This window comes from Sebastes umbrosus, chromosome 23 (assembly GCF_015220745.1).
Source record: "Sebastes umbrosus isolate fSebUmb1 chromosome 23, fSebUmb1.pri, whole genome shotgun sequence".
Lineage (NCBI taxonomy): Eukaryota > Metazoa > Chordata > Actinopteri > Perciformes > Sebastidae > Sebastes > Sebastes umbrosus.
This window is the reverse complement of record NC_051291.1, coordinates 4,423,647-4,441,146: the sequence shown is the minus strand read 5'-3', so window position 1 is coordinate 4,441,146 and position 17,500 is coordinate 4,423,647. Positions and strand designations below refer to the sequence as shown.

General features: G+C 38.5%; 3 protein-coding genes across 5 annotated transcripts in view; 2 read left to right on the top strand and 1 right to left on the bottom strand.

Moving 5' to 3' along the window:
* Window positions 1-4,116, bottom strand: part of nudt5 (nudix (nucleoside diphosphate linked moiety X)-type motif 5) — a 4,619-nt gene extending 503 nt beyond the window's left edge. The window contains exons 1-10 of one of the 3 annotated variants that reach the window (XM_037761156.1): window positions 4,019-4,116; window positions 3,607-3,744; window positions 2,545-2,612; window positions 2,394-2,446; window positions 2,201-2,308; window positions 2,018-2,113; window positions 1,726-1,827; window positions 1,430-1,438; window positions 714-767; window positions 1-624 (exon numbers count right to left, since the gene is read on the bottom strand). The exon at window positions 1-624 is cut by the window's left edge and continues 503 nt beyond it. In XM_037761156.1, coding sequence (XP_037617084.1) covers window positions 515-624; window positions 714-767; window positions 1,430-1,438; window positions 1,726-1,827; window positions 2,018-2,113; window positions 2,201-2,308; window positions 2,394-2,446; window positions 2,545-2,612; window positions 3,607-3,666 — 660 coding nt within the window. In that variant the 5' untranslated portion in view covers window positions 3,667-3,744; window positions 4,019-4,116 and the 3' untranslated portion in view covers window positions 1-514. Of the gene's footprint in view, window positions 625-713; window positions 768-1,429; window positions 1,439-1,725; window positions 1,828-2,017; window positions 2,114-2,200; window positions 2,309-2,393; window positions 2,447-2,544; window positions 2,613-3,606; window positions 3,745-3,778; window positions 3,824-4,018 lie in introns of those variants that run through there. The other 2 variants (XM_037761157.1, XM_037761155.1) reach the window with 2 other exon arrangements.
* A 1,330-nt stretch (window positions 4,117-5,446) lies between these two features.
* cdc123 (cell division cycle 123 homolog (S. cerevisiae)) lies at window positions 5,447-12,403 on the top strand. The gene is made up of 13 exons (XM_037761097.1): window positions 5,447-5,595; window positions 6,712-6,783; window positions 7,064-7,127; window positions 7,384-7,416; window positions 7,671-7,766; window positions 8,151-8,257; window positions 8,765-8,816; window positions 9,194-9,269; window positions 10,053-10,175; window positions 10,492-10,520; window positions 10,922-11,026; window positions 11,221-11,358; window positions 11,751-12,403. Exons 1-13 carry the CDS (start codon window positions 5,459-5,461, stop codon window positions 11,811-11,813), a joined length of 1,095 nt encoding a protein of 364 aa, XP_037617025.1. The 5' UTR covers window positions 5,447-5,458; the 3' UTR covers window positions 11,814-12,403.
* Window positions 12,404-17,353: 4,950 nt separating this feature from the next.
* Window positions 17,354-17,500, top strand: part of camk1da (calcium/calmodulin-dependent protein kinase 1Da) — a 54,157-nt gene continuing 54,010 nt past the window's right edge. Inside the window, exon 1 of the mRNA XM_037760825.1 lies at window positions 17,354-17,500. This exon is cut by the window's right edge and continues 176 nt beyond it. The gene's annotated coding sequence lies outside the window, so the exon portion shown is untranslated.

The following is a 17,500-nucleotide window of genomic DNA, read 5'->3' as shown; positions in this document are numbered from 1 at the left end:
ACTACATGTAATCTCATAAAAACAACACCTGGAAATGATTATTTATCAAGTAAAGGCAACAGGTATTTATCGAGACTAAAGGCTGAAACATATTCTGTGTTAGTGCACAAACAGTTAACCCCACCAGAGTATGTTTCAGGCCTCGAGGTGTGTGGTAGTACCTCCGTACTGGAAACACAAAGTGCTCCAGTATATGTAGCGTTAACAGGGCTCCTTCATAGGTTTCTAAATCCAAGGCTTTTTCCAAGACTTTGATTTTTTTTTTGTGTGTGTGTGTGTTCAGTATGATTGACACACGTCTCCCACATTGCTCTATAGACAGTCATTATACGTCATAGAAACAAATATTAAAATATGAGGTTGCACGGTGTCTAACACCACGATGCAACAACAACTTTTTTATACAATTTCTTACTAGAATTTTTCATTTTCAATACAGATTTTCCAGTCCTGTGTAGGAGCCCGGTGTAATAGGAAATTATTTCTCTTCTTCTTCTCCTCTCATTGTCGTTCTTCACTGCTTCAGGACGGGGAGCTCCCTCGGCTTGAAGAAGGCCTGAACCATCCCCATGGCAAAGATGTACACTTTGGCGTCCACCACGATTTTTTCTTTCTTCATCAGATCTGCCGGATAAAACAAGCAAGTATTACTTAGTGTGTTCGCATCATAATAATCACAATAACTCATCACTCTGAAAAAGTTGAAGCCTCACCATCTATTTTCAACTGGAATTCATCAAGAGGTAAAAGAATGACGTCGACAAATTCTGCAAAGAGAGGATAAAGGATTGTGTGATGATGTGCTTTATGAGAGAAAAGGATTATTTCTAGGGCTGTCAATCCATTCAAATATTTAATAGCAAATTAAGCGCACATTTTTTATCTGTTCAAAATGTACCTTAAAAGTGAGATTTCTCAAGAATTTAATACTCTTATCAACATGGGAGTGGGCAAATATGCTGCTTTATGCAAATGTATGTAAATATTTATTATTGTAAATCAATTGACAACACAAAACAATGACAGATATTGTCCAGAAACCCTCACAGGTACTGCATTTAGCATAAACAAATATGCTCAAATCATAACATGGCAAACTGCAGCCCAACAGGCAACTACAGCTGTCAGTGTGTCAGTGTGCTGACTTGACTATGACTTGCCCCCAAACTGCATGTGATTACCATAAAGTGGGCATGTCTGTAAAGGGGAGACTCGTGGGTACCCATAGAACCCATTTTCATTCACATATCTTGAGGTCAGAGGCCAAAATTTAGCGTAACTCTAGCTTTAAAACTGAGCTACAACCTAAAAATCGCAAGTTGCGTTAAAGAAATTAGTGACGTTAAAGCGAATTTGCATTAACGCGTTATTATCGCGTTAACTTTGACAGCCCTAATTATTTCAGATAGAATAAAGGAACATAACTCACCTCCATCACCTGTGGAAGAACAAAAGAGAACAAAAGATTATTCAACAGACAAACTACTTTTTTCTGTAAGTTTTCGGTTTAGTTCTTGAGTTTCGTTCGTACTCAAGAGAACATTCTAAGTATGTGAAAATTGATGATGGCGAGATCTTCTCTTATAGGCTAACTTCAGTATTTTTCAACCTGGAGCGAACAAATAAATGATTTGCTACGTGTATAAAAGAGGTAAAAGAATAAAAGGAGTAAATGTTTAATTAGACAAGTGAGAAGGGGTGAGCGAATGAATCCCGTCTTCTCACCGAGCTGTTGCGTTGGGTTGATGTTCTCCCCTTCGTCTCCGTTGATGTTGACCATGACCATCTGGGTGGTGCAGTTAGACAGGCCGGGGTCCAGACAGGTCACTGCGACAACAAACAATAACATTACTACTGTGCTTGCATTGTATGTTCCTAAAATAAAAAAGGAGCATGGAACTTCTTTTCACTTCACACCGCTGACCCCCCTGAACCTCCCCCCCACACAAACACACAGCAGATAAGATACAGCCAAGAGAGGCAGCTAATGCAATCACGTCTATGTGTGTGAGGATACCTGGAGTGACTCCTACTACTTCCCCTCTGTAGCCGGTTTCTTCTTTTAGCTCCCTCAGCGCAGCGGCCTCCGCACTTTCCCCCTCGTCAATCAAGCCTGAGACAAGAAACACAGATATGGCATCAATAGTTGGATATCAAATTGAAGGACTTTTCAATTTCCAATCATGGAGAACCTCCTGACCTGCAGGAAACTCCAGAGTGCAGCATCCCATCGGAGGACGGAACTGCTTCACCATCACCACGCAGTCTTTATGGAGCGTCCGCTTCAGCAGGGCGATGATTCCAACACCTGTGGCAAAAGTGTATTAATTAAAGCCTGCAACACACACACATTTCTGACCCGACTGTCAATGCAAAGCTCGATTGACGCTCACCATCTGCTTCTGTGTTGGTTTGCCTTGTTGTCCTTTTCACACTCTCCCAGGTTCTGGTGGGTGAAAACAGGAGGGGGAAGGGGGGGTGAAACCTTAAGGAGGAAACGTTGAATGATTGTGAAGGGGTGTCAAGTCAAAGGCAGAACGGTACCTGGTGGTTCCAGCGCGGTCCACGTACGTCGTCTTCTCCAGCTTCACCCATTTTCCTGCCGCCATGAGCTGCAACACGGATATGTTAGCACACTGAGCTAAGATGATCTGGATAGCGCCAACATGCTGCTTTAAAGCTCGGTAAAGAAACTAAAATTACAATGTGATCTACTCTACTAATCTTACTCAACTATCAACAGTGGAAACTATCTTACAGGGATGTGCATGTGGTATACTGAAAAGGGAATCAAATACAATCATTTGATGTGATAATGTTAAAAAAGATAAATCTAAGGGCCAGTTTGGTGTAATTTCTAAATATAATAAGCGTTTTCAGTCCAAAATGGCAGCAGCATCTGCTGTCAAAAAAACACCAGAGTTTTGTCTCTTTGCTTCTATACTCTTTGCCGCTGCAAATGTGTTACTTGGTGACATCACCACGTTACGGAAGAAAAGGCGGGATTTCAAGCGAGGTGTTTCAGGCAGTTCAGGAGCAGAGTTTCTGTAGGGCAGAGTAACTCCCTCTGGCGTGGACTTTGTAACTTTGCAGACCTTTTACATGCACAAATAAAACTATATAACACACTAAAGGAGAAAAGCATAAAGCATAATAGGTCCTCTTTAACCTTTTTACTCACTGATAGGTTAAGTTAAAGCATCATATTTAGCCAGTAAACAAAGAGAGGTCATAACAAAACTGAACATTAACGTTATATATACGTGAGCAGCACAGCTGATTATGCATACCAATACCAACTGGAGAATACACTGTTTACCATTGGCAGAGGATTTTGGCAAATCTTTCATGGGCGCTACCCACATAATCAGCTGTGCTGCTCATCCCACAAATGCATGATCCTTACAAGTTGGACATCATTGTGAAAGTAAATAAACAGGCTTTCCAACAATGTAAAATACAATGCCAATTAACATTGTAACAACAGAGAAATAATCCACCAAACACAAGTTTCCAAACTTTTTTTCCCCAGTTTATATAACTGTCAAAGTGTACAATACAGTTTTCAGTCAGAGTTCATGTGCAGCATGTGAAGGGTTAACTTGCCTCTTCCTTCACTATGTGAGGAGTCACTTTGGTCACTTTGGGTTCCTCTGAGTTGCTCATTTTTTCAATTTTCTGCAGCTGAAAATGGAGGAATCAGGAGTCAGGAAGCTTTAATGCAAAATGGGATAAAAAACCCAGCTGAAAAACACAAAACAGCAGAGTTATAACCAACATTTACTGTCTGACTGGACTCTCTGATCATGAGTTATTCAATTAGCTGCTGCAGTCAGTCACCTCCCCAAGTTAATAACCTTATATTCAACCACTTTTAGCTCTTTATATTCATGTTTTTGCTAATTTAACGCCAGATAGTTGTTTTACACTTAGTAATGCTACCAGGGTTCACAGTTAGAGTGTTTTTAAACTATATAAAAGCATCTAAAAATGAACAAACTAACTAAACTGAACTCACGTGAACTCCCAACCGTGGTGGTAGAAGAAGAGATAGGTTAGAAAAGCAGAGAGGACTCACTCTGTCTTGACTTCCGGGTACCGCTTGTAGTTTTATCCTTTAAGTGATGTGAAACGAGGTGAAAAACTATTAAGATAAGATCAGATATTCCTTTATTAGTCCCGCAGTGGGGAAATTTGTATACATATACATACACCGGACATTGCACTACATGCGCACACTGCATACCACATATACATATACATATACATATATATAGACATATATACATATATACAATACAAAGCATCCGACCATGCATACATTATTCTTATAAAAATCTTCCTATACAAAATCCAATATCCACAAATTTGCATTATTCATACAGAAAAAAATAGGAAGATAGACTAATACAGAATAAAATATTAAATAACCAATAAATAAACAGTAATGAATAAATTAGTGCAAGATAATGCAAGAGTTTCTAATAATTTACAATAAATTAATAAATATGGTGAGTTGACAGCAAAAGAAAAAAAGGTTGTTTATCCAAAGATACTGGCTCCCGTCTTATTGATTATGCATATTTATTACGTAGCGAGATTAATTATGTCACATTTGAAAACATAGGTTCGTGAACTGTGAGAATGGAGATTTACGTTACAGGTTTTTTTTAAGTATTTTTATTTATTTATTTTTATTGAAGGAAATTAATTTACAAACATTAAGGCATTGTAATCTAAACTCAATACTTCTAACACACAAGGCATAATTGGATAGGAAAGATAACTTAAATTATAAAAAAATATATATATATATAATAACAAAAATAAAAGATGGTAGAAATAATTCAAGGAACAAAAAAGAAATGCATAAATAAAAAAATAAATAAAACTGCATTCTTCCATAGTAGCTCTAAGGGTCATCATCATATATGTACAGTTCTTCTTTTTTAAGAATGTAGTGATTCATCACTTTAATAAACGATCTATGTCTATGTTACAAATCAGCGGTCTTTACGTGACCACGCCCACTTGTGCACCTCTTAAAGGCTTCCCCCCTCCGTAAACACAAATGTATTACACAAATATAGCAATAAAGCGTTGAATGTTAGACTTTAATATACTAAAATAAATTAAAAACAGTGTCAATAGAGAGAAATATTGCCTCAAAATATAAAAAATGTAAATGAAAACCGACATTTTCCAAAAATATCACAACTTCGGAAGATATTCACTGACGGACTCTTTTCCATTACCGGATGTTACAGCCCACTTGTGCACCTCAAAAAGGCTTCCCCCCCTCTGTAAACACTAATATATTATATAATTACAGCAATAAAGCGTTGAATGTTTGACTTTAATATATTAAAATAAATTCATAAAAGTGTAAACAGAGAGTAATATTGCCTCAAAATATCAAAATGTCAAAACGTTAAATGAGAACCGACATTTTCCAAAAATGTATAACGGCTTCGGAAGATATTCAGTGAGGGACTCTTTTCCTGTTACCGGATATTGCAGCATGAAGAAGGAGCACGTCGTCAACTGTCAGTTCTCTGTTTGGTTTCCCAGATTTAAGAAACACACCATTAAAAGGTAAACAGCTGCTGTTTGTAGAGGAATACGAGGACTTAATGTCTCTGTTGTTGCTGTGAAACGTTGTCCAGTTGTCCAGCAGCAGAGAGAAGCAGAGAACCAGCTGCTGCTATCTCTCATCTTCCTCTCCTATTTTCATGTTTATCATGTTTATCATGTTTATCATGTTTATTACTAAATAACTGTGTTTAATATTAGTGTCACTCTTCCTCTCACCTCTGTCTGTTGTCTATTCTATTATTTACACGTTTTAATATTTTGTATTATGTATTATTTACATGTATTAATATGTTATGTATTCTATTATTTACATGTGTTTATTTACATGTTTTCTATTTATTTACATTTAATCCATTCTATTATTTACATGTATTTATTTACATGTATTTTATTCTATTATTTACATGTATTTATTTACATGTATTTTATTATATTATTTACATGTATTTATTTACATGTATTTTATTCTATTATTTACATGTATTTATTTACATGTTTTCTATTCTATTATTTGCATGTATTATTTATTTACATTTAATCTATTCTATTATTTACACGTGTTTATTTACATGTATTCTATTTATTTACATGTAATCTATTCCATTATTTACATGTATTTATTTACATGTTTTCTATTCTATTATGTGCATGTATTTATTTACATGTATTCTATTTATTTACATGTATTTATTTATATGTATTCTATTTATTTGCATGCATTTTATTCTATTATTTACATGTATTTATTTACATGTATTCTATTTATTTACATGTATTTATTTATATGTATTCTATTTATTTGCATGCATTTTATTCTATTATTTACATGTAATCTATTTATTTACATGTATTTATTTATATGTATTCTATTTATTTGCATGCATTTTATTCTATTATTTACATGTATTTATTTACATGTATTCTATTTATTTACATGTATTTATTTAAATGTATTCTATTTATTTAAATGTATTTTATTCTATTATTTACATGTATTCTATTTATTTACATGTATTGTATTCTATTATTTACATGTATTCTATTTATTTACATGTATTCTATTATTTATTTACATGTATTTATATGTTGTTGTGTTCTTGTTATTCTTTATTCCAGTCTGATTCTGCCACTGCCTCAGAATGTAATAGATTATTTACTGGACGATGGCACACTGGTAGTCTCTGGGAGGTAAGAGGCCACTGACACACACTCAAACACACAAATTATAAAAAACACCATACCAAAATGCTGCTCCTTCTTGCTGCTCCTTCTTTAGTGTTTGAATGATGATTGTAAAGATGCTGTGGGGTTGTTTGCAGCTGACAAGTTGATGTTACAGGTTGACCCTGTTGTTGTGCAGTAATTCCTTTCAAACCACATTTTGTCCATGTAAAATGTATGCATTATGATCCTCAGATCTGTTCTGTTAACCGGTACTCATCTATTCATTGTTTCTTTTCCCCTTCAGTGACCATAACACACAGCAGACACACACTAACAACAGCGACTCGGACGAAGAGGAAGACATTCAGGTACGGGAACAGAGACTCTGTCCACTTGTCTAAATGCATCAACACACAAATGTTTTGAAGTTTTGTAGTCTGTTTTCAGAGGCTTTTATCAGGCAGCAATGTCATGATATTATCTTCATTATTTTTCTGTCATTGTTACATGACTTGTTTGCGTGGTGCCACAGCCTTATAGCGTCAACAGCAGCAGCAATTAGAACTGTATTTAATGTTAATGTTTACCCTCCATACCGGTTTCTTGTTCTCTACTTCCCTCTAGTGGTCAGATGATGAGACAACCACCACTGCCACTGTAAGTACATTTAATGTTTCTGTATTCCCAATGCCCAACAAGTGTGTTGAATTCATTGCCCACCTGATAAAAAAAAGTTGTAATGTCTGAAATCTGCATTTACACGACTCGACTCACTTAAAGTATTCTTCACTTTTATGATGCATTACTGCTCTCTGCTTTTGGCAGAAATGTGTATCACCCCATATACATATAATTTAACAATGCAATAATTCTGACTGCCATGTGATGATGTGTCTTTGTGTGTGTGCCAGGCTCCTGAGTTCCCAGAGTTCACCTCTAAAGTGCTGGAGGCCATAAACGCCCTGGGTGGGCGCGTCTTTCCTAAACTCAACTGGAGCGCTCCACGGGTAAAATAATAATACTGCACTCAGCTGCTTTAAAGGAAGTGTCTCTTTATCCTGCTGCTATATGAATCATCATATAAACGATAAATATTTAAAGTGTGTGGGAAAAGAATCTTTGTGAAGTGCATCAAAAAGATACAAATGGTTATTTTTTTTATGTGTATTCCTTTAAGAAAAATGAAAAAAAAAGTGTTTGCCTGCTTCATTTTAAGTAAGCAGGGTGGTGAATTAATTAGGAAAGTGAGTCAACATGAGTTATGTTATTTTTATTATTATTTTAGCATAACTAAATTATTCGTTGGCTAAAAGCCCTGTACATATAAGGATTGCTTCTTGCACCACTGCCAGCTTTAAGGATTGAGGCGTAACTTGTGTGTTCCTTTTCAGGATGCTAACTGGATTGCTCTGAACAGCTCCCTGCAGTGCGACAGCCTCAGCGACATATTTCTGCTCTTCAAAAGTTCCGACTTCATCACCCACGACCTCACGCAGCCGTAAGCCTCGCCGTGCAACAAAACATCCAACGCACACACACGTAGTTTGCATTTAGACGACAACCAATACCACAAAAAAAATAAATAAGCAGGTTTGGTGTACGCGGGCTGATTTCAGTCTGCAGTAAAACACAAGTGGCAGCTGGAGAAATTGCTGTGATGTAGATTTATATCTCACACTTCTGCGCTCTGCATTGCAAACATTTAGTACAGCAAGTGATTTACTGCAGCGCACCGCCTCGGGTAAGCTGTGTATGTGTGTGTGTGAGAGAGGAGAGAAAGCAGTTTGATATATGCTTGTTTGTTGGACTCTTTTAAAAAACTTCTCTCTCAAACTTCCTGAGAGCAACACATCAGCCAAGCTGTTTGCAGTTTGACTGATCGGATTATAGTTAAAAGAAAAATTGAAATTATTATAAACACCAAACCCCTTGTGATGCTACAGAACATATATTGTAGTTTTTATGTGTTTAACAGCTGTTAACTGTCGTTCATTTCTTTGTGCAGATTCCGTGTATGCAGTGACCAGGATTCCCCGGATCCAGTCATAAACTATGAGGTATTTTTAACGAAATATTAATGTCATTAGTTTGTGTTTTAAAATGAGTTTCAGTGTCCCATCTAGGGCTGCACAATTAATTGAATATTAACCGTGATCACAATTTTGGCTTCCCACAATTAAATGAACATGATCGTCTGCGATATTGACGTTTAAAATGCGTGCTTCGCTCAAAACTCTGCGAAATAAAAAATGAAAAATTTAGACTAATTTCACTCCATATTTTTTTTCTCTGAAGAAAATTCTGTTACATACTTTTTTTGTCATTAAAATTGTCAAATTTAGTCGGACTTGACCACCTCCTCCATGTCGCTCACTTTTTACACTCTCACACCCCCCTTGTGGATGTTACCAGCTGTGTTGTCCTCTGTCCTCAGCTGGTCCTGAGGAAGTGGAGCGAGCTGATTCCTGGTGGAGAGTTTCGCTGCTTCGTCAAAGAAAACAAACTGATCGGTAAAAACCCTCCGCTCACTCTCAAACATTTTGGACTTTGTCCCCGAACATTTGGAAAAAATCATCAACATATTAATTTCAAGATAGTAGGGATTGTTGTTAACCAATGATGGAATGTAACTAAGTACAGTAACTAGTTATTTTGCAGATTCATATTAATAATTAAGAATATAATCATATAATACATTTTGATGTAATATTATAGATTACATTAAACTACCCAGTAATCATTTTAAATTCACACCACATTTAGCAGCTGCTACATTATAGTGATAATACACATTAAAGGTGCTAAATACGATATTCAGAGCATTAATCACTATTATAATCCAATAATAAAATACACATTATTCTGTATAATGTGTAATTCTACTTTTGGTACTTTAGGTACATTTTGATGCTAATACTTTTGTACTTGAGTGACGTGTTGAATGCAGTACTTTAGAGTATTTTTACACTGTATTGCTGCTTTTACTTAAGTAAAATGTCTGAGCATTTCTTCAACCACTGTTGTCCATCACATCTCTGTTGTATTTTACATTGTGAGCCTCCAAGTTGGATCAGGAGGGAAACATGCTGGATTGCTTTACAGCACAAAACTGCAAGAGGGCGTTGTTCCTACAGAACTCAGCTGAATGTGTCTGAAATGGGAATTAGTTTGAAAAAACCTTCTATTGTAACAGTGATATAATGATGTTTGAGCTGCACTCAGCAGGCTAATTTAGAAACAATTATAAAACTCAATTTGAGCTCTGCTAATGGTGTATATGTGTGTGTTCCCAGCTATCTCCCAGAGAGACTACACTCAGTATTACCATCACGTCTTGAAGCAGGAGGAGCAGATTTGTCACGCCATCCAGGAATTCTTCAACCAGCACATCCAGTACAACTTCCTGGACGAAGACTGTGAGCATCGGCGTCCTTTATATTTTTTTCTTGTGGAAAGCTTCACGCCTCCTTCAGCTCTCCTCAGACATAGTCATTAAATATTTACTGTTGTAAACAGGGATATTGGGACAGGAGAGAATGCAGGGAAACATCACTCAAATGTGTCATTTTACACTTAATTGTGATTTTAAAATTAAATTTCAGAAAGCATTAAAAGTTTCTGAAATGTTTTGATTTGTCTTTATGAAACTAGCAGATAGACGTTTATATAAAGTACACGTTAAATGACTGCATATGTTAGTTGTTTACATTGTTGTTTTTTTCTGTTTTACAGTTGTGTTGGATGTCTACAGAGATAGTCAGGTAAGCACGCTGATGAATTTTGATATAGTACGTTTTTATGCCTCCGCACTGGCGATTATGTTTTTCAGTTGTACGTGAGTACGTCTGTCCGTCCGTACCGTTCTTTTGAACGCGATATCTCAGAAACGCCTGGAGGGAATTTCCTCAAATTTGGCACAAACATCCACTTGGATCCTGCTCACAAAACACATATATGGCCATAACTTAAGAATTCATACGCTAATTATGACAATTTCACACAAATATACAACAGGATAACATGATGAAGTGATGACACTGTGGACAGACGTGGATGTAAACTGACACTTGACTGGTTGGCGAAGGCATACATAGTTAAAAATGCCACTTGCAAACTGAGTTACACTTCTGTATGTGTGTGTGTGTGTGTGTGTGTGTTGCAGGGGAGAGTGTGGCTGATTGACGTGAACCCGTTCGGAGAGGTTACAGACTCCCTGCTGTTCAGCTGGGAGGAGCTGACGTCCGGCGGGGAAATCGCCCAGCAGCAGGTCAGCCTGACACACACACACGCGTGCTATTAAAAAAAGACTTCATTGTTCGGAGCGTGACAGGAGGCTCAGATGAGATGACAAGTGTCTGTATTTGACTTATGTAGGAATGCTGAACTTGAGCCCCGCTTACATTAATCAAAACTGAAAGCAGTTTTACAGTAGCTGTGCGTTTTTTTTCTCCGTATGTGCAGGAAGGCCCGGCGTTTCGCTGCACCACCAGCGAGGTGACGGTGCAGCCCAGTCCCTGTCTGAGCTACAGGATCCCGCGGGACTTTGTCGACCTCTCCACCGGAGAAGACGCCTACAAACTCATTGACTTCCTCAAACTGGTAGGATGTTATTGCAGATCTTTTGTTCATAGGAGTGTTTAGCTAGCAGATAGGAAGGTTGTTGCCTGTTGGGCTGCAGTTTGCATGTGATGATTTGTGCTTATTTTTTAATGATAAATGCAGTACCTGTGAGGGTTTCTGGACAATATTTGTCATTGTTTTGTGTTGTTAATTGATTTCCAATAATAAATATATACATACATTTGCATAAAGCAGCATATTTGCCCACTCCCATGTTGATAAGAGTATTAAATACTTGACAAATCTCCCTTTAAGGTTCATTTTGAACAGATAAAAAATGTGTGATTAATTTGCAATTGCTATTTTAATCTATTGACAGCCCTAATCTTGAAGTTTTATATCTCCTCTCCTTTTTTTTCTCCTCTCTACAGAAGAAAAGCCAACAGGAAGATTCGGAGGAGGAGGAGGAAGAGGAAGAGAACACTCCACAGTGACACAGTTTATCCGAAACCTTGAAGAGCGGCTTGCTGATGTCACCAGCCCCCTCCATATAATGTTCTCTGCATGAAGTGACTCTTCACCCTCTTGTCCTGTTTGAGCTTCTTATTCATTTCAGCCTGTTTCCTCACACGCTCCTCTGTGAACCGGTACGCGGTGTACCCGGGGTTTCTTTGAATAGCTCTCTCTCTCTAGTGTGTTAGTCTAATGGAACATGTTAAATTAGCAGATCATGTTAACGGCTCTTTGAGGATTCATTTTCTGTCGGGTTAGCCTCTGACGCTGCTGAGCGCCGTCTTGCTGATCGTAATGGCTCGGTGAGACAGGAAAGGGAGGCCTCGGCAGTGTTGTTAATTTCAGTTTAGGGGGAATGATTCATTTTTTTATGGGGGGAAAAATTGTGTAACTGCAAGCGGATGTATTCACGAACACTGTAAAGAATTCCTGCTTTTATATTTTAAAATAAGTGTTTATGTATCTTTGTTGCTAAATAATGTCTCTGGATTTAAAATGAACTAGTCCGCACACGTTTCATTGTACTGTATGTGTGTTGTGAGACCTCTTTATTAAACACTAAAGCCGTTCATCACTGAGTCACCTTTCATTTCTTCCTCCCAGCCATCCCTGCTCCTCCATCTCTCCCTGCCAATTTCCCTCTGAGCAGTTTTGACACACTCATTGCTCCGAGCCGCTCCGGGCACTCTTTTCGAGCCACATTTTTTTTCCCCCATCATGCATCGCTGTAGACTGTTGCTCCGAAAAAACAACCATTAAACTTCTTGTCGTGTATTGGCTCGGCTGTCAGTCTGGTGGGTGCTGTAAACTAGCACATTAGAAATTGATTGTGCTTTTACGCAACGGCTCTCTCATTACGCCGAGAGCTAAATGAGCTGTGCATGCACGAGGCAGGGCAGTTCATTTTGGTGTTTTTTTTTCCTTCTGTGGATTGATAGAGCAATTACAGGGAGATGGAAAGAGCTGGTGTGATGAGAGTTACAGGTCCCCGGGTGAAAGGCTGTGGACGGGAAACAGTGTGCAGGGTACATATTGTGGTGGATTGTTGCACGTTAATCATCATTTTATAAAATGAAATCTGGCTGTAAACAAAGCAGCCAGACCTAGAGGAGGAGGAAGTGTCCTGGTTTGACCTGCGGTGGTGGAGGATGAGCTTCAGTATCTGTACACGGGGTTATTTACCAGTAAAATCAAAGCTTAGCTAATGATAAACTCCATTCTGCAATCAACAATAGGCTAATGTGAACAATATTAAAGGTGCTAAATTCGATATCCAGATCATTAATGTAGCAGCAAATCTTTATTTGCCATGTAAAGATATAGAGGAGTGATGTCTACCTGAGCGGAGAATGAAGTCCCTCTGTGTGTTGTAATCAGAGCTTCTCCGTGCTGTGTTGACATAGCCGGGCCGGCCATACGTGCCTTTTAATGCATGTTCGTGCACATGAGCGTGCCCCACTGGCTAGCTCACGGCCACCGCCCTGCGCTGCTCTCATATCCCAATCTCACATTTATCACCTTTAAACACAGTACATGATGTGCTTAGTTCCTCAGTTCCGATCGAGGCAAAAAAAAAAAAAATCTGTCTGGAGCCGCAAAACATGTGATCATTGTGATGAAGGTAACACAGTTTATAGTCTAAGTATATAGTATATAAGTCTAATGCAGTGAGGCAAGGCAAGGCAGCTTTATTTGTATAGCACATTTCAACAACAGGGCAATTCAAAGTGCTTTACATAGACATTCAAGCACATTGCGACAAAGTGAAAAAGAACATTAAGACATAATTAAAACAGTTATAAAAACATTAAGGATTAGAAAAATAAAAAACAAGCTAAAAATAAAAGCTAGGATAGAAGCTAAAATAGAATATAACACACAAGAGTAAAAGTTCTAGTGCAGTATAAGATCATTATCTGGTGAGGGCCAAAGAGACAATGTACTACGGAGTATTAGGGTCATAATATTACGAGAAAAAAAGTCGTAATACTACGACTAAATCTCCGATTTTTTTTTCTCCTCAATCTGGCCCGAGTACTCCGTCGACCATAGACCTAAAACAATGATAAATAAAAATGAAAATATAAACAAAAAACAGTTATTCATTTCCACTAATTAAAAAATAAAAAAATCCACAGGGAGCCACTGGAGAGGGGCTGAAGAGCCACATGTGGCTCCGAAGCCGCCTTTTCTAGTAGAACCACTAAATACAAATATGCACCTGAAAATAAGCATAATAGGTCCTTCTTTAATTCAACCAGTTAGATTATTTATTCCTCTGCTGTGATGCATTGGAAGTGATCTAATCAGCCTTTTTCACAGCAGGCATTTTGACATGTCATAGTAGGAAAAGCTCAGGTGTTACTAATAACATTGATGATGGCTCTGTTCTAGTCAAGTGTCCCAGCATCTATTCTATTATTCACACCTGTGCTTTTCTTACTGTGATATGTTGTGGCAGCTGCCAATTCTCTGGTGTTTGCTGTTGTTTCCCTTATCCCTGGTGTTTTTTTGGTTGAGTTGCTGAGTGATTAGAGGGTTATTCAGTTCACCTGTTGCGCAGGGTGTGGGGACTGGCTCTTAAATGATAGTTGAGAGCAGCTTGGTGCATTCCCCTCTTGGCCAATCAGGGTGTAACGACGCCCTTTCTGTAGGGCTTAAAAGAGGAGGGAAACTGCACACCCAGTGTCATTCTGATCTCTCCTTCACTCAATGCAACATGTGTTATCAGCTTTACCAGAAACTCTGGTCTGTTTTGGGCCCTTTTGGGATTCTGTGATCTTTGTGTTTTGTTTGTTGAGAGTGTTGACTCCTAGTTGGGGAAACAAGTTAAGTGCCAACCAATTGGGTTACCTGCACTGGGACGTTTAGGTACTATTTGTGCAACAATCTGGCTTGCCTTACAATAGCCTAACGCCTGCAGGCTGTATTTTTGTATTCTATTCATTTGTTGATTTTCAATGAAACCCTTTATACCCATTTCTTTTAGTGTATTTTATTTGGGAAAACTTTAAAGGAGGGTAAAAGGAAAAGCAAAACCAATATTTCAGTTTCCTTAATTGTTTGTTATTATAGAGGCATTTGTTCATTATTATTATTAAGAAGGCATTTTATTTTATATTATTATGTGGATGGGAACTGTTTTTCAGTTCTGACTGAACAACTAAAGTCTGGGGAACTCAGTACCGCCACAATGTCAAAATGTCTTCTGTAAAAAAAAGACCTATGTTTGTGTCTGTGACCTGGAGGAGCTAATGTGATCAAATTAGTGACAATACCCCGTGTATTTAAAGAATAACTGAGTCATTAATTGACATGGGCTGACATATTTGTAGTCCTTCTTTTGCTCCACTTATTGCTGTATGTCTGCACGACTAAAATTCATGGCAGAGTTTAAGCTGCAAACAGAGTCTGTCTTCATCTTCCTCGACCTTCAGCCTCTTATTTAACCATCTCTCTGATGATGCCCTCCTCTTCCTCCTCCTCCTCCTCCTCTTCATCCTACTCCTCCGCCTCCTCCTCCTCTTCCTCCTCCTCTTCCCCCTCCTCCTCTTCCTCTTCCTCCTCCTGCTCTTCTTCCTCCTCCTTCTCTTCTTCCTCCTCTTCCTCCTCCTCTTCCCCCTCCTCCTCTTCCTCTTCCTCCTCCTGCTCTTCTTCCTCCTCCTTCTCTTCTTCCTCCTCCTCCTCCTCCTCTTCCTCTTCTTCCTCCTCTTCCTCCTCCTCCTCCTCCTCCTCCTGCAAACAGGGAGTCTGCCTTAATCTTCCTTGACCTTCAACCTCTTTTTAACCATCTCTCTGATGATGCCCTCCTCCTCCTCTTCCTCTTCCTCCTCTTCCTCTTCCTCCTCCTCTTCCTCTTCCTCCTCTTCCCCCTCCTCCTCCTCTTCTTCTTCCTCCTCCTCCTCCTTCTCTTCCTCCTCCTCCTCGCTTCTCCCCTTCCTCCTCCTCCTCCTCCCTCTGCAGCTGGGTAATCATCTTTCATCAGGGGGGAGGTCAGATTTGCTGACTTGGAGTAAAGGATGAGGATGAGTGGGAGGAAGAGGAGAGGAGTTTTCCTTGGTGGTTGCTGCTGCTGCTGCTGCTGAGGAAGAGCTGCAGTAGTTTGCAGCCGGAATACTCATGAGCAGCAGCTGAGGCTGCAACACATTGTCCCTCCCTCTCCCTCCCTCTCTGTCTGTGTCTCCCTACACACACACATGCAATAACACAGTCCAGTCTGTGTGTGTGTGTGTGTGTGTGTTGTGAGCAGTAACCCGGCCTGAACTGACCCCTGCAGCTGCAGCTGTCAGAGTCCAGGGGATCAGTGCTCCTCTGCAAACTGACACCTCTTGTAATCCAGGTGTTATGGCTGTGCTGTGCTGAGCCATGCAGACGCCTTTTGGGGATCCCAAATGGTGCATGATGGTTGTTGTCAGCAAGTTGGTGCATTGCGAATTTACTGCTGTGCAACGTCCAGACACACACACACCTCTCTCTCTGTGTGTGTGTGACAGGATGCATGATGCAGTAGCATCCCATCAGCTCTCTTTATTGACATTAACAACCTGCACAGTCACAACAACAACAAGGCTTTAAGGGTTTAAGGGTGATTATAGTTCTGCAGTTAAGGGAGTTAACAAGAGAAAATTAAGATTTTTTTTTTAATGCATATAATTGTTGTTGTGGAGGAGAGGAGACCCTGAAAGTGCCGACAGTGCAGCAATTAACGACGTGTAGACAGTTGCAGCAGGTCCAAGGTCAAGCCAGAGGTACGTAACCAGCGTCATACAGGAAACTGGAGGGTACTGCCTTCAAAATAAAAGCACAACAGTAGAAAATGATAACATTTATTTAAAAAAATATTATAAATATATAGTATATAAATATATTTGTTTATATACTATAACTTCCTAAACCAGTACAAACAAAAATCCTACAAATCGTTTGGTCTGTGGCTCTCAAACCTGAAACATGTTTATTGTTTTTTTAATTATTATGGTTTATGTTTTTTTACGTTTTTATCCCCCTCCCCCCCCTTTTATATATATATATCTATATATATATATATATATATATATATATATATATGTGTGTGGCCACTGACTGTCAAACCTGAAACATTTATAATGTTTTTTAATTATTATGTTATAATGTTTTTATTTGTTGTTGTTTTTTTCCCTTTTTTTAATTATATATATATTTTAAATCATATTCACTGCATGTAAACTAATAGTTGAGCCTACTTTCTAATAATAATAATATTTATATTTCTTATTCGTATTATTATTATTATTATTACGAATACTATTGTTGGTAATAATAATAATAATAATAATATTAATAATAACAATAGTAAAACATCTTAACAACAAATACAAATAATATCGAATTTCTTAAAATGCTCCTCCATAATGTAAACAAACAGTCTTTTATTTTGAAGGCGCTGACAGGAAGTGTTGTTATCACCTGGTGACCTTGACAGAGGAGGAGGAGGAGGAGGAGAGAGAGGAGGAGGAGGAGAGAGAGGAGGAGGAGGCAGCAGCAGCAGCAGCAGCAGGGACACAGTAACCTGCAGGAGGACTCACATGGTCCTGCTGCAGAGGAAGCAGCACACAGAGACAGACAGAGACAGACCAACAGGACTCTCTCTCTCCACACCTCTCCTCTCTGAACACCAGGCTCCTGACAT